This window comes from Anas acuta, chromosome 4, assembly GCF_963932015.1.
Source record: "Anas acuta chromosome 4, bAnaAcu1.1, whole genome shotgun sequence".
NCBI classification, from domain to species: Eukaryota; Metazoa; Chordata; class Aves; order Anseriformes; family Anatidae; genus Anas; species Anas acuta.
Window position 1 is genome coordinate 31,458,968 of NC_088982.1, and position 20,549 is coordinate 31,479,516.

The 20,549-nt window shown below is 40.7% G+C and overlaps 1 protein-coding gene across 7 annotated transcripts in view; it reads right to left on the reverse strand.

Annotated features, from left to right (window-relative positions):
* Positions 1 to 20,549, reverse strand: part of PTPN13 (protein tyrosine phosphatase non-receptor type 13) — a 109,066-nt gene that overhangs the window by 30,027 nt on the left and 58,490 nt on the right. For 6 of the 7 annotated variants that reach the window (XM_068680525.1, XM_068680523.1, XM_068680522.1 and 3 more), the window contains 11 exons: positions 18,855 to 18,950; positions 17,127 to 17,226; positions 10,528 to 10,747; positions 9,167 to 9,241; positions 8,875 to 9,049; positions 7,683 to 7,836; positions 7,398 to 7,536; positions 6,812 to 6,964; positions 5,285 to 5,467; positions 4,102 to 4,264; positions 114 to 537 (listed from right to left, as the gene is read on the reverse strand). In XM_068680525.1, the coding sequence (XP_068536626.1) occupies positions 114 to 537; positions 4,102 to 4,264; positions 5,285 to 5,467; positions 6,812 to 6,964; positions 7,398 to 7,536; positions 7,683 to 7,836; positions 8,875 to 9,049; positions 9,167 to 9,241; positions 10,528 to 10,747; positions 17,127 to 17,226; positions 18,855 to 18,950 (1,882 nt within the window). Of the gene's footprint in view, positions 1 to 113; positions 538 to 4,101; positions 4,265 to 5,284; positions 5,468 to 6,811; positions 6,965 to 7,397; positions 7,537 to 7,682; positions 7,837 to 8,874; positions 9,050 to 9,166; positions 9,242 to 10,527; positions 10,748 to 13,572; positions 13,596 to 17,126; positions 17,227 to 18,854; positions 18,951 to 20,549 lie in introns of those variants that run through there. The other variant, XM_068680528.1, reaches the window with a different exon arrangement.

A 20,549-nucleotide genomic window follows, 5' to 3' on the forward strand; every position in this document is an offset into this window, starting at 1 on the left:
GGGAAGGAAGGATCAATGTAATAAAATAATGGTATGAATAATAAATCAAAACCGATGCATATGTACATTGACTGTACACAAAGGTCTTTCAGGGTGGTCAGAGAGACTCTTACTTGCTCAGTTTTAATGCTCCTGCTGCCAATCCAGTATCAAATTTTGGCATTTGCTGAAAGACTCTTCCCATTATGTCCTCTATTTTTTGGGAGGAAGAGTCCAAAGCAGCAATAATATTTTTCTTTGGAGGGTAAACCGAGATATGGCTCTGACTCAGATCATGAAATGATTTGCTCATAACCCTGGGTCTGTCTTCCCACGAAGTCTTCTCGTTCTTGTCCTTTGACGAGCCAGGAAGAGGCTGGAAGAGCGAGAGCTCGGAGCAGGACAACCTCTTCAGAATCTCTGCTTGAACTGACAGAGGTCGAACAGCAAGTCGGTTCAAAGTACTGCTGGCCAGGCTGCCGGTACTGATCGCTCGTCCCATGTTAAATCCTTTGACGGACTCTGCATGAAGGTTTAGGCTCCTAAATGAAGCTCGCTCTGCAGATTGTTTTATTTTTTTTTAAAGAAGAAACAAATACACATTATAAACCAGAGCTAACATGACCTCTTTGTATAAGGCATGCATTTTAAACAATCAACTCAAACAAAGCTCTTTTTCTCCTGTAGCCATAACACCCAGAAGTATGCACCATCAGCAGGTACATACATATGCCATCCATGCAGCTTGCTCAAAACACAGTTTGGATTTAATGATAGTATGCTAACCTAACTGTATGCTACACTGAAGTTCAAAAACACTAAATTGAAAAATATTTATCCTTTTATTAGTACAAAGATTCATACTTCCTGTTAAACTGCCATGTCACCTCATGAACAGGCACATCACTTCTGTCTGTGAAGCAAGTCACCTCTGTCGCATCTCAAGCCAAGTGAACTGTAGGACTATACTTCCTTCAACCTGCTCGTGCAATTATTTTCCAGAACTTGAACAAGCAGCACAGCCCCACATCCACACTACCAGATCCCACACAATTTCCACCCAACCACTGGTTAACTTTCTTCACAAGTCCCTGACACACTTACAGCCCTGTTGGCTAAACGTGGCAAAGTTTTGGTAGCAGGGGGCCATAGGGGTGGCTTCTGTGAGAAGGATCTAGAAGCTGCCCCATGTTAGGTAAGAGCCCCACTGCTGACCAGAGCTGAGCCAACAAGTGATGTTGTTTGTGTCTCTGTGAGAGCAGATTTAAGAAAGTAAAAAAATAATGCTGCCACACAGCAGCTGGGAGAGTGAGAGGAGTGAGGAACAGCCTTGCAGGTGCCAAGGTCAGTGCCGAAGGAGGGGGAGAGGTGCTCCAGGCGCCAGAGCAGAAGTCCCCTGCAGCCTGTGGTGAGGACCATGGTGAAGCAGGCTGTCCCCCTGCAGCCCATGGAGGAGACCACGGTGGAGCAGGTGGCCCTGCACCAACGGAGGCTGCCGCCTGTGGAAGACCCCTGCCGGAGCAGATTCCGGGCCAGACTTGTGGCCTGTGGAGAGGAGACCAGGCAGGAGCAAGTGACCTGGCAGGAGCTGCTGCCCGTGGGGGAGCCAGGTTGGAGCAGTTTGATCCTGAGGGATGGACCCCGTGGTACGGACCTATATCTGGAGCAGTTCTGGAAGAGCTGCTGCCTGTGGGAAGCCCACGCCGGATCAGTTCATCAAGGACTGCATCCCGTGGGTGGGACCCCACAGCACAGGGGACGAGAGTGACCGAGAAGGAGCGGCAGAGACAAAGACTGACCACAGACTGACCACAACCCCCATTCCTCCATTCCCCTGTGCCGCTCAGGGGAAGGAGGTGGGAGAGGGTGGATGGGGGAAAGGCATTTATGGTTTTTCCTTTCTCACTTTTCTAGCTTGTTAGTAAGATTTATTGCCTATTACTATCTCCCTATGCTGAGCCTGTTTTGCTCGTCATGATAATTGTTGAGCAATCTCCTCGTCCTTATCTCAACCCTTGAACCCTTTGCATCGTATTTTCTCCCCGTTCCTCTTTGAGGAAGGGGAGTGAGAGAGAGGCTGTGGTGGAACTCAGCTGCCCACCCAAATAAAACCCCCACAGCTTGGCAGCATCTCTACCTGGTACAAGAACATCAGCTCACTCAGGTGAACTTGGGGACTTCCCCTGCCAGAAACATCCTAAATGTTCTAGCACAGAACAGACAATGTGGACTGGGGTTTGCCAGACTTTTTGACCCCTGAAATCCCAATTCCTTTAAGCAGCAGAGCGGTTTTGGATTGTAGTTAAATTACTGTATCAGCTGAGTCGTGGGAACTGTCTGGGTGAATATTCTTAGCTGAAAGCAAACCTGAGATAATACAAGCTTGCCTAACCCCCCCCTTATTCAGAGCAAAGCTGAGCTGAGCCCACATCTATTAGCCTAACTGCCTCCTAAGGCTAGCAGGTAAGTTCCTGTGGCTTGGCTCTCACACAGCAGCTTGATAAGCTGTGGAAACATGTTTGCTGGTTAGAATCTCTAAAGGAAATCTGGCCATCTGAACCCTTCATCAACTTCATTGATGTCCTAGAGACAGTTCAGAGGGAAGATGGAGGAAAAGCAATCCTCAACCACGTGGATAATTCTCATTTTCTGTTAGCTAGTGTTTTAAGCTCCACACATGCAGCTGGGAAATAAGCTGCCTTTGGAAGCAGCAGTATAACTTGCGAGGGAAATGTTACTTTTTGGTAGGCATCATCCAGCAGCACTAATAAATGCTGAAGTATTCACCACTGCAGAGCACATTTGGCAACCACAGCCTCAGCACTGCCACTTGAGGAAGACATTCCTTCCTCCAGTACATGTCAGAAATTAACTGCAACAGTAATTCAAGCCTGCTCTGTAATAAACACAGATAGAAGGTTTAGTTGTGGAGCACATTTTGTCACTTTAAAATGTGAATTAGCATACAACTATCACCTCTCTATCCACATCAAATAGCTGATGGGCAATGTAAGAATGGTTCTGCTGGATCAGATACATATAAATCTGTTGCCTGACAGTGACAGAAGCTCAGTGATGCTGGCTCTTGCTGCGTTCACATCCTGAGGAAGAGTACCCCCATAAAACATTTTAAGGGCTCTATTCTTGACCTTGTACATACATCCTCTGACAAGACTGAATTTTCCTACAGATTTCAGGTGAGTGTTTTCTGCCAACCACATAACTGAGAATTCTTGCATGCTCTACGATCTTCCTTTGTAAAACTGACTTAACCCTTCAATATTTGTGGTTTTCAAGAATCCCTTTCAAGAATCCAAAAGATCCATCTTAACACTCGGTGCCTGGTTCTGTTTGTTGCATTGACACAGAAGTTGTGCATAAAAGATGTGATTATCCCTCAAGTTATAGCTAACATGCTTGCTTATGTGAAAAGGAAAAGTAAGTTGTTCCTTACCTTTTTCCCTGAACTCTGTGTCTCATCTCTTTTTATTCACACAGGAAGAATGTTATCCAAGAGGCACTCTCCTCTTATTTTCCCAACCTATTTCTTTTCATTAGGTTTGTGTATGTTAAAATGTTTTTTCCCTGGTCACTGAGGACACTGTGCAGCAAGTGAAAAACATGCCATGGAACATCACAAGGACCAACAAGTGCTCTCTGTTATGTCTCTATCCTCTGCTATATTCCATGAAATTTCATTCACTGCCATTCACTCTCCACTTACAGATGCAGCAGCATGAAATGCTCCCTGGTTTATTTGTCCTTGTGAGTTCACACAGTTTTATCTGTAATTCCACACGATCAAATCAACGCATTTCACATTAAACAAAATCTACAAATCACATTTAGGAACTTTTTTTTCCCCCTAAAAAATACCAAAAGCTATTCATCAGATGGGAAAGCACTCCTAATGACCTATTTTTAGATTCCTTTTATTTAAAAGGCTGCCAGCTCTGTACAGTTGCCAACTCACTGTCTCAAACTTAGCTAGTAGATTCTCCTTATACATTCTCTCTAAATGTAGAGCTACACATGTAGTGTGAAGCTGAAGTCCACTTTTTTCTCCTCATAAAAATAAATATAGACCGCTATTAAAAACCACCACAGCACCACAGTCCTTACCAATGTCCTGAGTGTCTTGGTTGCTCTGCCTGGTTCTCATCTGTAACTGGAACTTATGCTGAGAAGAGCAGAGGTGCAGAAGGTACTGACAGGTCTTGCTATTGTCAGTCTGAAACGCATGCTTGATACCATCTGATGTGTTCTGCAAAGTTATTTTCTTCTTCTACATGATGGGGAAAAAAAAAGTTTAAGACAGTGATTTCTTTTACCCTATGAATAATTTTTTATTTGCTTTTGCATAATGAGACCATTCAAACTTTCCTGAAAAAAACTCTCTCCCATCGATGGGAGAAATTTCTGTTTAAAATAGGCTTTGAAAGTAATTTGAGCTTTACAAAGGAAGCACTTTAAAGCTACTTCTGGGCTAGCTGAGATGGTACTTTATTATTATTTAATTAGTCTCTGCTGCTGTTACTGCTGAATAGCAACTAGTACTGTCACATTTAGTAGGATGAGTTTTTGAAAAACCTCTCTGAAATTTACAGGGGCTGGAACCACTCAAGAGAACAGGAACTATAAACCCATCTATTTATGAAATCTATCAGCTAATGCTTGAGGTCTTTTTAAGATTCTTGAAACTTCAATTGGCCATTACAATCCTAGACTAGGCAACACAAGCTGCAGCTTTTCAATATAGTATCAGAATTAGAAATACTCTATAAAAGCAAGCATTGGCAGCTCATTAACAACTGACACACAACCCCCAGTTTAAGGTGTGTTCCCTGAAGTTGGCTGGTATAGCCCAGACCAGGTGTCTCACCCACTGCCATCCAATATATCACTTAGCTTAACGACTCTTTTAAACACCTCAGCTGACAAGCAACATTGGTGCAACAACTCTTTCCAGAGAGCACTGGCATTTGCCAGTACGCCGTCCTCTGACACAGGATTCTCGCCCCAGGGCTCCTTCACTTCTCAGGTGCCGTACAGCAGCGTGGGCAGGGTGCCCAAAAATGCACTAAATGGGTAGAGCTCTTCCCCACACTCCCAGTAGCCTGTGATCTATCTTTGTATTAGTGCTTTCCTAGACAGCAGGGAAGCCACGTTTCATACCATTACAGATTTGCTGTAAAGCACTTCAAAATACAGGTGCTAAAATCTCTTCTGAGGCTGGAACCTGAGCAGCATAGAACGCATGCTAGTAAAAAAGGAAAAAAAATCAAACAGAAAGAGGCTGACTTACACTAAAGGATATTTTCTTTGTTTCTCTCCATGGGAAGCGTAGTACAGGTGTGCGAGCACCATTGTGAACCTCAAAAATAACAACTCCTTTGGAGCACACTCCCAGAAGGATACCTGTTTGGGATCTCTTCTCAGGCAATACATGATGAAGATGAATGCCATATTCTGTGAGCCTCTGACACAACTGCATAGATCAATGCAAAGAGGGACTGAAGTTAAGGAGATATAGTACAAGTATGAAATAAATATATTTATGTATACATACGGATTTTGGAAAAAAAGATTGCTCTTTATCTGGTGATTCCACTTAGGTTATGAATGTGATGCTAACACATGTCAGCATGAACTGTTCTAGATGATTTTAAGTCTTGGCAGTATCTGCTGATACACTGCCCAAGACTACAGCAAAGGATTCATTAAGATTCATTAGAAAATCTACCAACTCAGGTATGAATAATGAAAATTGGAATCAAACTTTCCACTCATTAATTGCTAAGAATAAATTGTAACCAGCCATATGCACTTGTTGTGTTAAGACATTTCTTAAAAGCAGAATTAGATCTACGCTTCCATTCCATGATCACAGTAAGGCATCCCCACTGCTGAAAGAAGCAGTTTGGCTTACTTTGCACCCCCAGCCCTTCTCGCTGTCTCTTCAGTACTTGCTTAAGGGACTGATGCAATGAATCAAACAAGGAAATCCAACTGTTCTCCCTACCCCACCCCCAGCCAGGCTAGATTTGGGTAGGATCAAGTCCCCAGCTCTTGCTCGCTCTAATTCCTAGTGGTTATAAGAGCATTTCTGCTACATGAAGAACAGCCGAGACCACCTCTGCTGCTGCGGTCTCTGAGTGTGCCGCTGCAGTGCAGAGGGTGACTCTGGAAATACAGTGTAATAGTTACCCAGCGTCTCAGATGCTTAATTCATTTTCAGCCATTGAATCAAGGCAGGACCGGATCATTATCTCATGAGCAACAGCAGCAAAGCCCATAATTATATTTCTTAATCGGTCCTTTTAGAATAAAGCAAGAATGTCTGCAATTATAGTTTTCCTATCATCGTACACACTATCTGCAAAAGAAAGTCTGCTTGGTAATGTTTCTGGCTCACTTTATACTATGTGTCCTAACCAGCATAAAAGGTATTAGATCTAACAAAACTTTTCATTATTTAAATTCTCTTTTATCCTCACAGCAGAAAGAGGAAACTATGTAGGGCATGCAGGCTGTGCTGCCTCATAATCATGGCTTCCTTTAAAATGAACACAAGGATCAATAGTTGCTTTTAATTAACCTATTTGAGTTAAAGCAAGAAGACTACTGGTGGTGGAAAAAAAAAAAAGCATAAGGGATTTCCTCCTCATCTATTACAATTTTTCCCCCACTTTTAACAATTAATCTTTTGAGATCTTTTCAGCTTTCTTCCTTTCAAGCTGGCTTCCTCTGATTTCATTTGAAGTCCATGCACTCAACTTCTCAAAAGGAATTTCATGCAGCCAGACTAAGGAAGCAAACAGTTACCACTTACCTTCAAGAACTCCAACTCTGTCTCTTTTTCAGAAGCACCCACGTAAGTGCTGTGCAATTTTGGCAGCTCTTCCTTGATGTAGGATGTATCTAGTTTCTCCATCACTCTAGCTGGGACGTAGTGTTCTAGTCTGAAATACGACATGCCATGCACCTACAACATGAAACATTTTTGTGACAGCATTTCCATATGCTACAGACTGCATGGGTGTGACTGAGTTAATTTAGCTTTAAGGTTAATTTTAGGCAGAATTACACATTTGCAAACTCAGACTGAGTAAGGGGAGGGATTCAGACTCCCAGCTGTGGCCCATAGCTTAGTTTCACATATAGTTTCAAAGCCCATCCAAGTTGACTCCACTTCTACTGAATAGGGAATGTTCAACATCTAGATCTTGAACTAGGTTCTGCGACAGCCCTGTGCATGTCCTCTGTTAGACTGTACGAAAACTACAGTTGTCAGCAGCATATTGGCTGACCTTTTTGTCTAGGGCAGAACTGCAAAGCACGCACGGCTGCTCACAGTCTGTTCTTTTATTAAGCAGCAAGAACACAAAGAACAGTTTCTCAGAGATGAAATTGATTACCTCTGCCTGGTAATCTCCATACTCAGCTTGAAGAGCTAGGGATGCTAGTAATAAGGCTGTCTCATCATCACAGTGCATCCTGTCTTCCAGGATGTCCTTCCGCAACTGCAGATAATACTGGTGACAAGTGAGAGTATGCCTAGAAGAAGGAAAATACAAAAACACACAAAAAAACACACCATGTTTGGTACTCTTCCTTTCAGGAATTTAGAGTGTTTGATTAATATCCAATTTCCATACTTAAGTTTATGGCTTAAGAGGTTAAAAAGATGTTCATACACTCACTGTATAAGACTGACATCATCCACAAAAAACTTGATGCGAAAAAACAGAGTGAAGTTGACAGGGGGCTTGTTCTTTTTCTTTGGTTCTTCTTTCCATCCTTCTGGAGCTACTTTACTTAGCTTTATGTCAGGATCAACGAAGAAAAATTCATTGTCTGCCATGAATGTTAAGGAGAAGCACATGAGTAAAAACATCAGAGTCAAGTAATTTTTCCAGCTGGAGGATCAAGACCAGATTTATAATTCTGAAACTCAGTTTTATACAGTAAGGTTTTCTGATGGCTAACAAAGGCTTATAAACAGAATGGCTACTGAAGGGAAGAAACACTGAATAATAGCATTAGAAATAATTCTTTAGTAATGACAAAAAAAGGGGAAGGGAAAAAAAAATAATATTCCACGACACCCATGAAATCGGAGCTACGGCGTCTTTAAAATTTTAAATTTCTTAACCCATAGGAATTTCTGATCTGTCATTCCCTCCCTCCCTTACTACTTATGTCCAAATTATGCTTCTGCAAAGCATTTTCAAGACTTTCTAAACTGCCTAGGGCACTGGGAGGCTGCCACAGACTGAGAATGTTCTCAGGCTGCTAAGGTTTTCTATCTCTTGCCAGTACTCTGAGTGCTACAGTTCTGCACTAGTCCACTAGACAAGAAAACAGGAAACTTGTGTCTCAACACGTTAGTTCTGCCAAAATGACCTTCCCCCCAGTGAAGAAAAAGAACTCCAACTTCTGGTCTGTTCTAACAGCAAAAAATAAACGGTTCAGAGGCAAACCTTTTTTAGCTGAATGCAACTCCCTCTACACCAGGAGCCCTATTAGTTATCCCAGCACCCCACAAGAGGCTGCAGCATTGCTGAGAGCATATTATCAGAACCCAAACCCTTCTCACATCCTCTGATATATTGCTGCATACAGAGCAATACACGTTGTGAAGGCAGCAAGAACACGCAGCAGCCAAAAGGAACAGGCTGCCTGAGCCGAGACGCCATTACTCAGGCAACCAAACGATTTTAAAGAGTAGAATTTTTCTTCATTGCAGAACATGTTTTGCCTCAGTACAAAAGCATGTAACTCAAAGTAAATGCCTCGTACATGGCAGGCAGTCTCTGATTATCTCGTCTCAACACCCTGTACTTATCTTTTATTGCTCTATACCAGTCTACTACACAAAAAGATTATTCTTACCTCTTAAAGTAGCCAGCCCAAATAAGTGATGCTCCACTAAGCCAATATGGGCAACAACCATATCAAAGACATCTTTACATATTGTTTTGGTGTCACAGGTCAGCTCCAGCTTCTGCCCACTTAGAAGCATCACATTTACTTTCCGCCTTGTGTCATCATTCTTCCCTTTCTTTGTCTGCATTGTGTGAAATAAAATATCCTAATGTTCATGCTCACGTTAAAGGTGCATTTATTTATTTGTTTGTTAAACTTCCTACCCCTTCCACTGATTGCTCAACAGCCCCTTTCTTACCAAGATAGACTTAGGTAGATCCAAGGAGATGAACGGCTCAATCGTCATTTTCACAAACTCAGGGCCAAAGAAATTCTGCAAAGCACAAGCATACGAATGAATACAAGTGTATGAATGAACACTGTGTTGCTTGAACAAGAGACCAAGGCACGGTTAGTTCCTGCCCTGTACACACTAAAGAGGAACTGAAGGCTGAAGCTGGAAAATTGTTATGAATTCCTCACAGGAGCTGATCAGTTTGAACAATCTTATTTTGTCAGCATGTGTGCCAGGTGCGCTGGCAGGCTGCAGTGTTGATGACATTGCTACTCTACATGTTTTCCTTCCTTACCCGGGCGAAAAGCTAACACTCTGATATGACTTGTCTTCCTTGATAACATAGGGCTGTGTGTTGCATATTAGGACCATCTGGGCTTATTTCAGTAATCTATGCCCTAACATTGCTAAGGTTTTCTGCATTGGCAGCAACTCTGCCTTGACAGATCCGTGCCTGCAACACCCAACTCTCCTGTCCTGAAGTCTGAAATGCTTCAGTCTCATTCTGTCTGCTGGGTTCAAACAGAGGTTCTGGCAAATTTCTATCTGCCTGTAGGCAAGTAAGCATTATATTTGTTCTTCCTGTGAATTACAGAAGAGCATAATCTGTCTAAACTGTTCAAAGAAGTCCTCTGCACAATACTGACTTGAATATTGCCTTAAGGAAGTGGTCCAAGATTCACCTAAATACTTGTTAGTTAAGGCCTATATGAATAAATTGGCCAGAGTGCTAGGGACTGGAGACACACAGACTCTTAGCCAGTATGATGACTGCAAATTCACCTGCAAATCTTGTATCACTGTTTCCCATGCAAACAAAAAAAAAAGAATTCAATTAACTGAAAGCAGCAGCAGAGGGCATCAAACTGTCATCTCCTCTGAACATCATCCACTCCATTTACCTATGTCTCTGTCTCCCTCTTTAATCTTATACTTCATCCACATACCAAGAGAGCTGGGAAAGAAAGGGACAGTTTGCATGATGAGTCAGGGTGAACCCAAGCACAAAATGTTTTTGTGCCATTTCTCTTTTTGCCATTCTTTCCTTACCTTCCCAGCTTGATTATTAAATAACTACCAATGGTGGTGGAACACATCTACATTCCACTAAGAGGAATCAAATACTGGAAAAAATATACCTCATCCCCATCAGAGCTCTTGATTTCTAAGAGTTAAGTCTTTCCTATCAGGGCAACACCAACCACCTAGCATTTCATCTATTTATGGCAGGATCCAGTTTATGAATCCCATATATTTCAATTTCAGTCATGACATTGCTCCGTTTCAACGAAAATGAAGGAGTCCACCAGAGATCAAGGCATTACCCTCAGTTTTCTTTGAGTCATGGCAGTTTCCAGGGCTATTTCTCTCAGCGGATCTCTGGTGATATCCAGCATTGAGGACCTAATTGCATCTCCAGGGTAGAGGTTCGGTCGGGACTGCCGAAGAGCCATTCTAGCTTGCAGTTGCATCATTTCTTCTTCCTGACGCTTTAGCATCACTTCTTGACTTATAAGATTGCCTTCAAATGATGTTTCATGCTGCCTGTTATATGGTCAGAGGGGATAAAAGACATTACAGGTGCAATTAAGACATTCCTCTGTATTAAGCACTTATCAAAGTTGAAATCCAGAAACATAAACAAGCTAACCAATAATACAGTAAACTCAACATTTATTCAGCAGCCAGGAGATGAACAGGGTGTTCCTAGACAGAAGCACTCCACAGCAAGTAATCAGGATGGAAAATGAGTAGAACATGCCGAGGTTCTACAACTGCCTGTCTTTTATCTGTATGAAAATAAAGGCTCAACTGCAGTCTAAAAAATATTCAACGCTACAAACCAGTGGAATCCACACAAAACCAGAGGAGGTTCTACAGGAGGAAGAACAACTGAGTCTGTTCAAGCAGGGACTGTGAAAAAGGCATTCTTGAAAAGATGTTGTAAAAAATAAAAAAAAAAATAAAGTGTACATGATATGGGTGTGTATTGCTCCAGTCATTTCCTCTGCAGCAATTCTTTACTAACTCCTTGCACAAGATTTTATTCCCCGAACTTTTCCTGAGCAGGAAATATAGCTTAAAATATTTGCTATCCTTTACTTGAAGTATAGACTATATTTCATATTTATATAAACATTTCATATGTATCAGCATCTTAAGTTATTCTAAATACCATACTAAAATGTTTTAATCTTTTTTTTTTTCCTGGAAAAAAATAAATGTTTCTCTTAAACTCCTGAGAATGACTTGGGTAATATATAGGCATGACAGTAAATGAAGTAAGAGTCTAAATGAATCATTTGAAGGAAAGACGTAGAAAAGAACAAAAATAAAAAGCCACCACTGTTTCTGTGGAAACAGCTATCTAGCCTCCAGTTCTTATCTCAGCAAATAAGGATCCCCAGTGTCCTACCAATTTTATTCTAATTAGGAAAAAAATCCAGGTCTCGTTTGGGGTAAACAACCATCTTTATTTGAAAAATTGGAAAAAATAAACACGACTTCTCTCCCTGTCTCCTGTACTTACAAGTAAAAACACCTTTAAGCCCCAAACTAAACAGAAATTAATCAGTGCTTATTGTTCTCCCTGTTTATAGAGCTACACAGACACAATTTTTCAACACAAGTAGATAGGAGAAACTAACAAGAAGTTCATCTACCAAAAAATACCTTTAACAATGCAAAGGCACTTTGACCAATACCAAACTAAATTAGCTCTGTTAACAACTCTGCCAGCTAAGTTAACAACTCTATTTTTCAGCTAAGTTAGTTCTGATGGCACACTAGAGCAATTAATAACACAAAAGAAGAAAAAGATATTTTGAATCCTGTACACCCCTGCACTGAAATTTAGGAATAGAGATGAATGTAAAGCAAGTCCTGCACTGACACTTTGTAGTAAGAAGGTAGCCTACAGACTTCTTAAGACAGAAAAAATTATCATTAGTTTCTTTTAAGTAGGCAAATAAGTTTGATAAATGACAAATCAGTTACCAGGTAAGAGAAAAGGCACCTGCCCAGACAGCACAGTTATCTATGATAATCTGTGGGCATAATTTCAAATCTATTTCCATCATCTCAGAGCAAAGCTTCTAATGAGTGCCAGCAGTGCCAGCAAGTCCTCATACATTTTCTGATACTGAAGTTCCATCAACCAACATACAAAAAATGGTCTAAAAATAAGATTTATGTTATTGTAGAAAATTCCAAACAATAAAACAGCACCGATGAGCCAAGAACTGAGCAAAATAATGCAGAGGTTCCTCAAATGGAGTTTCAGGTAAATTCTTGAGGAGTTACAGAGAAACTTATTGATGTCAGCCCATTATCCTTCCCATTGTGCTGGGCTTTCCTAGCATTGCTCCCCTTCTCCCTCCCCTGCTTCTTTTTGCAGCAGACTTAATAATATGCACCTAAAAGGCCAAAGTAATGAGGAAAGTGCTCAGACCTGCAAAGACTTGTGCATGAGCTTTGCTTTTCACAGAGAGAAGGCTTATTAAGATCAACATAGTCTGTGTGGGAATATTCACAATGAAGTTAGTTAAATACGCCCACAAGCACTCTTCAGATCAAGGTCTAAGGATGGGCTCCAAAATGGAAAAAAAAACAAAAAACAACACAAAACAAAACCAAAACACTTTCTGAATGTAAATATCTATGAATTATCAAAGTTGATATGAAAAAGTGAGACATGTTGCAACTGGCTGTATCTGAAAACACTTGCTAATGTGAAAACCACCCCTACTGCTGAAAAAAATGCCTTTTTAATAACATATAGATAGATCTGTGCAATGGCAATCATAAATTACTGTGCAAAACAATCTTGTTATGCTGGTTTATCTTTTTACTTCACGTGCATTTCTCTGAAAACGTGAGCGGTGGCAGGGAGAGGAAGCTCAAAAAGCTGATGCTTCAGAAGTTTTCCCAGCTCAGGATATAAACACTGTCACCACCCAGAGAAAGCACACTCCAGCATCCCAGATAAATACAGTAAAGCCAGGCTTGGGCAGAGAATCTATTTTCCATGGAGGGTGGCAGCTTGATTCCCTCTCCAGGTCCCAAGACAAGAAATATATCTTTCTCAACAGCAGAGAAGATACTGCTGACAGATCCAGGTAGAGTTTTTTTTGAGAAGTTTGGAATAGGCAAGTGTTATTACTGCTACAAAAAAAATCCCAATGACTTTCCTAACAGATAGCAGCGTGCTTCCTATGGTTCCCCATACGGCAAGTACTTGGCTGCTACTCTTTATTTTCATCCATGTCTGGCAGTTAAGTATTAACCTAAGGTGGCAGGTGAGCAGTCACCTGGAAGGCTGACTCCTGTCAAAGCAGCAAGTGAATTCACTCCTCACCTAGCGTACTTACCGTGGCATGAGCACATACTGGATCACAGAAGGAAGCAAGCTGGAAGAAGGGGAGCAGGTAGCATTCTGCAATGAACAGTGCAGTGGAAAGGTTAGGAAGAGACTGAGAAAGATGGATTCACAGCGGTAGGAGAGGACGGAGATGCAAATGGAATCTAGCGGGTAACTGGAAGGAAAAGGCAACAGAAGGAAGAAATCCATGTCAGGTGCTGCTCCTAGAGAGAAAAAGGAAGAAATAGTAAAGGAGGAAAAAGAGATAAAAGGACAAAAATAAGAAATACGAGAAGCAAAGAGGAAAAGGTCAAGTATCCATTGCCAAAAGGAAGCATTCCAAGAAGTTTAAAGGGTAACAATGGTCACGGAACAGCAGAAGGGCTTGGGCTTACTCTAAAATTACTAAATAAATAAATAAAATCTATGGCTTATGCTGGTTTAGGAGCATGCTGCTCCCCCAAACAGCACAAATCTTGCTGCAGCTTAACCACATTCTTAATATCAGCTGCTGACTCCCTCAAATTCAAATCCCCCCATTTGATATACACCTCACTTGTATGAGATTTATTCCATGGATAATTAAGCAGACTGCCTCTAAGGACGTGCCACAGGAGCAGTGAATTTAAAATGTACCAAAGTACAGATGCTATCTCTGAATACAGAGAAAAACACTCTGAATGGCTGCAGGGACTCAAGTTATAGGTTCGTTTACATGTGCCTCCCCAAACCATTGAACTCTGAGAATGTGCTCCCTAGAACTACTTGTTATCAATGATTTTACTCTGACAGCTTATGGTTCTGAAATTCTGAAAGTCATGGTCTCCTGCAGCACGGAGCATTCTGAAGGAGTGATACACAATATGCTGGATACAAATAGCAGGTTATTTCCTTGGAAATGTCCCTGCTGAACCAGCTACCATCTCCTTTCCACACTCCATACCACCGTGAAGTTTTAACAGCTGTTGGAGAAAGACACAAAGAGACAGACAGACAAACCGACCTGTCTTCTGTTTAGCTCACATAATTAACAGAGATATTATCTAAGTTTTATTTTAGGACCAAATTCTGCTCCTGGCTGTTTTGCTCCGTTTCTCAATGGGTCTTAAAAAAAAAAAAAAAAAAAAAGGTAAAATTAGCTTTCAGGAATTCAGCCTAATTTTTTATTTTATTTATTTATTTATCTTGGATGTACTTACTAGTCTGGTACTGAGGAAAAGTTTTCAGGTTTCTCAGCTTATGAAAATAGGGTGCCACGGTCTCTAACTCTGTAAAGAACTATCTGTGGTACCCTTCTATGCCATTTTTGTGTGGGTGTAGAGCATGGCATCTTTCAGCAGATGCTCAGATGAGGCCGAGCAAAACCAGCAGATCAAAATAAATACTAAGCCTTGGAAAAAGGCTGCAGAGTTCCATAAATGTGAAGCTCACAGCACTGCTAAGCCAAGGAGATGATTCTACGCTGCACTTACAGAACAGCATTTTCCTGCTGGATTTCACTCATACACGAATTACTTCCATTAAAGGTACCAGTCTTAACAGGACAATATAAATTAAAATAAGGCAATGTAAAATGAACCATGAGAAAGTACGTACTCTTTTACCATAGCACCTTCACTTGCATAATCGGCCTGATTCATTTACAACAATGTGACTTGTTTCCATACCACATACTACACTCAGTTTCTGAAACATTTTGTAAATAGAAAACCAAGCTCTCTACCAGCATCCACCAATTACTGACGGGTTATTCAGAAGCACTGCTGCAGCGTTGAATTGGCAGCTTCCCGGGGTCAAAATCAGCCACTGTGGAAATGAGGCTGACATAGCAGTATTCACCAGAAGGAAAAGCAAGGGCAAAGAATAAATTTATGAGCTCGTTCTGCGCACTCAGTGGAAGTAGATGTTTTGCCATTCTGTTGCTCTAAGGTAGCATCAAATTGGAAGCAGAACCTTACAGCTCTTTAACAGGCTGACATGTAACATGAACCTGTAAGCAGGATCCTTGAACATTTGCCCTGCAAGCTCCCATACAAGCCCAAATCCTCTTAAGTCACAACAGATCTCTTTGCCTCAACATTGCAGCACAACACCTACACTGTTAGATGAATTGATACTGTATTTCTGCCCAGCTAAGTAATGCTTAAATGCTTCTCCACCACAAGAAATGCCAATACATACATCTCTAAATGACCTCATGTTTTCCAGGCAAAGTGCAAGTGGTAAGGAAACCAAGACATTATTCCAACAGAAGCCATAAAATTTCCAAGTTTCTGTTCTTTTTCTCATCTGCACCCATACACAGCCCACCTGAGACCCTGCCTTACTCAGATTCATTTAGGGGAAACAACATAGTGCAAGAAGCACATGTTCTTTTATTTTAATCTTCATGTTCAAAGCATAGCTCTATAGGCTAAACTACAAGGACATATCTGATAGCCTTGCCACGTTTCCTGAAACATTTACAATCTTCAGACACTCCTGAATTTCTTTAATAGAATAAAGCAGGATTTCCATCTGATCCATGCTAAAAAGTTATAAATATCCTACAATACTGAGCACAGCAGTAATCATTCTCCTGATCTATCCCAAATAAAGCTAAAAGCTGCTGAGAGATGGCTGTTGTTGTAGCGGAATGAAAGGAAAGAGAGAAAACACATGTCTTGCCCGCCCACCCCAAAATGCTATTGGAATATTTTCTATCAAATATTCCTAGGTGATTCAGCATGTGACAAAGACTAAAAGAGGAAAATTTTCTATCTAAAAGGTTCGTGCCTATCAAACATTTACAATGGAACCACTCACAAAATCTAGCAGGTATGGCTAAAGTAGCTTCTTCTGTACACAAGTACAGTCTAAAAGACAACCTGCTTTTTAAATCAATATTGATCAACAGCATTTGAAAAATAAATTAATCTAAAAATGCAACAGAATCATATGGACTTAATATTCCGGTATACTGTATGGTAAAATAGGTTTCAAAAAGCCTAAATTGTTACTAAATTGGCCAGCCTAACCAGTGCTGAGATTATACAAAAGAAGAAAAAAAAGAACATCTAGCATTATCATAAACCAAGAGTTTGTCAGAATAAACAACCAAATGTATGGCTTTTAGGTTATTTCAAAGCAACTGCATATTATCTTCTCATATTAAATGAACACATTTTCAAAATAATACCAATAATACCATTTCAAAATAATATCAACTTTTCCTACAAATTTTAGGCAAGTATAACTGAAATAGAAATGATTAACTATTTCCAAGCAGAACATAAACCTTGACCTTCTGACATATGCCAACATGACAGAGCACAACCCAGTGTCCAATAAATACGGGAGCCAAATTTGGACTCACAGGTGGTATTAGTTGCCTCTACACCACATGCACGATGAGACTTTGCCTGACTGCATTATGTGATTTTGAAATGCCATCATCCTGAAGACAGAACAATTTACTAAAATTATGCAGAAGCTAGGATAGGAGTGAAAAATTGGCTTGCAGATTTACAATAATTTCTCCGATAGAGACTGAGCACTCCAAGACACAGTTTTCACATGGTTTACCTGGCTCTCTGAGAGTTAGCTTGACTTGACGTTGAGATATCATCAGCGCCTGGTAAAGCACCGTTGGCATCATCTCTCTTGAAACCTTCATTTCTTCTCACTAGCAAACCAAAAGACAAATTAATACCTGACTGGGCAACAAAGCATACAGAACGATCCCATTTAAAAACCAAGGATTTATCGATGATATGAGATTACTTAGAAGGAATCAGATTTCTATGTTCCACATGTTAGACACACTATTAGGAAGTCGATTTCAGTTTTCAAAGAAATCTTGCTGCTTCCCCCAGTGAAGGTAGCTACACTACAGAATTCCTTTGAGTAAGGATACTAAAGAAGGTCTAAAAAAAAAAAAATGCTGAAAAAATAAATACATGATTGCATAGACACCTTTCCAACACAAAAGGTTTCTTTTTATGTTGTTCTATTGAGGCATGAAGTGGCAGAGACACCACATAAAACTGCTCCACAACAGTATCAAAGCAGCTGAAGTAATTCTGCATCCAGTTCACAAGAAGGGAGTTAAGAAACCAGTATACTGCTGAGCTCCTGTGATTAATTTTTGTCCCTGAGATCTGACCCTTTGCTATGAAATAGGTTTTTGTTTTGTTTTTTATTAATAAACTGATCTGCTTTCCAGTTTATAATGATTAGCTCCTTTGCTGGTATGTATTCCTGCAGCAGCACCTGAGATTTTAAACTCCTGACCTGATTTTGCAAAGTGCTTGGCTTTCATTTCCTTATTGTACCTTCAGTGAACAGAGGTAGTAGCAGGAGAGATCTCAGACTACACATTAAAGCCATGTTGATTTTGAAATTGTTCTTTATGACACCCATTTCATTGACTCTGGCTACTGGTACCCAAAAAGCTCTCACCTGTACAGACTTGGGATAGAAACTCTTAAGTAGCCTGTTCTAAATGGCAAGAAACAGATGGGAAAATAGTTATTGTGCCTCAAGACCACTGCTGTTACTTGCTACTTGTTTCTGCTTATTAGGCTTCAGGCTCAGTATTTAGGAGGACTGCCAGAAGATGTAGAAGGAGTGGTGAGCAGAGGGCAGCTGGGTTGGAGCATATTCTAGCACTTCTTTCATAAAACACCCCAAACACTTTTTCCATGTTGTGCTTCCATGTTTTGAAGAAAACCTTCCCATCATACATCAACAAATAATACCATTGCCTGTTTTTCCAAGCCACTGATTCAGTAGAACTTACATAAATTTGTCATACGATTAGCCTGTAATACCTACTTTTTTGCGTTACACCAAAATCTTCACTTTATAAATTACTGACCATTTTATCCTCTTAGTAAAGCCTATGGAAATCCCCCCCAAAATAAACCATATACGTCCCATAGAAAGCTTTTACAAGTTACTGAGATTGCACGCTAGCAAGAACTAGGATTGGTTTTGTGTGTGTGAAGACTGTGTGCCATTTAAATCAAGCACTCCAGTGAAGTTAACCATTTCCACCTTTTCCTACCATGTTCCCTTTCAGACTGCTAAATGTCAAACTCATTTCTGAACAGACTGCCAATTATGCTGAACTGAACACAATTATTTAATTACATGAGATCATCTTACAACTTCATATTAGTAGTAATTATCAAGCCTCCTACTAATGATTTAACTTCCCTCATTTTCTTTTCCTTTGAACTTTCTTCTTGCCCCCTTTTTTTTTTTTTTTTTTTCATTTCTTTTACTATTATTTTTAAACACAGGTCTTACCTTGCCTGAAATCTGGTTCCGAGGAAATAACAGATGGGCTTTCACTCGAAGTACTATAAACATCGCTGTGGTAAGATTTGTACCTTCTCAGAGGCTCTGAAAGTTTAAATCAGGGTGTCAGAAAAGAACAACAGTTCTAATGCAAAGTCAAATAGAAAGCAACACTTGAAATTTGATCTGTTCAAAACATTTTAAATGCCAGTCTGTGGTTTGGGAGTCTGAAAGCAAAGGAAATACCCAGTGGATGCTGTGCAGAAAACTAAAATTTAGGAAAAAAAAAAAAAAAGCACAGAAAAACCAACCAACCTAAAGCCCCCTCAAGCCAACAAAACACACAAGAGCTACAAGCCCCAGTACCCAGACCAAAGTTGACTAAAACATTTGGTGCATGCCTCGTGTGTGTAGAAAGCAACAGCCAGGACTTCACCCCTGGCTCCTTCTCTATAAGGAAAAATATCCATAGCAACAAAGCAGGAACTGGAAAAATCAGAATTCATTCAGCCTTAATTTGACATCCATAAAATATGATTAGCAATCAATTATTAAGTCCCTGCAGGATTTTTAATTAACCAGAAGAGCTAATTGCTTTTGAAGAGGAAGCAAAACAACGCAGCCTCAACTCCTAGTGCCAGTGAACTCTCCACATAACATACTGAAAGCACAGGAATTGCAAGGGATATGTACTTGATATTTTCAGCTATCTTCAAAACCTTTTCATATGCAAGGCAGCGAACGACCACGTACAATGCTTATAAGCAAGAAACAGAAAACAAAAAAGCCTCCACACTTGGAGACTTCCGAGGCTTTGCTGTCAAACAGAGCACACTTCAGGTGTCTTTCTTTCCAAAAGGCTGTCTTGGGTCCACTTACAGTTAACATGTTTGAAAACAGAAGGGATGATACAGAGCAAGCACATGTAACAGCTGTAAATACAAGTGCCAATTACTGCAGTAAGGCATGTCAGGGGAGGAGTACAAAATGTTGAACAGGCAGCAGCAAGAGACGTGAAGTTATTGCAGACCACAGCTTGACCAGGTGTGATTAACGCTAGTGATAAATTTACTAAGTGAACCATCTTAATAACAAAATTATTATAGAGAAATAATGAAAACATGTTTTCTACCCGATCCGATGTTGCTGAGGACACAGCTGGTAAACTAAGCTTATTTCCAAAACAAGCGAAAAACCAATCCAGAGGAATTCAGCTAATTGCACTTCCCCCTTCTGGACTGGAGCAGCAAAATCAAACCATAACCAACTAGAACATCATCCACCATTGATGGTTACGTGAAACAGTGCTACTTCCCTCTAGAGATGAGGAGAAATAACTGAAAACAAAGAAAAGAGAGAGATGGGCAAAGGACTCCAGCATTAGAAGTGCTCTTCTGAACAAAGCAGTTACCTGCTGGTTGGAAAAGCAAAAATGGAGTGAAATTGGCAGGATGAGACATTTTGCTCAGCTCCTGGGAACAGGTTTTCTAGTACAAGGTCACCAGTACGAAGGGACAGGCTGAGCAGCAAGGGTGCAATTCATCACCACAAGAGCTGGATGTGGCTGATCCAACCCCACAAAGGGAGCCTGCACCAAACAGATTTCTGTTCTCCGCTACGTTCTGAGGGAACTACAACCACATGTTAGCAACTGCGCCCTGTCACTACCTGCACAACCTGGCATGGTTTTTCCACTAATTATCA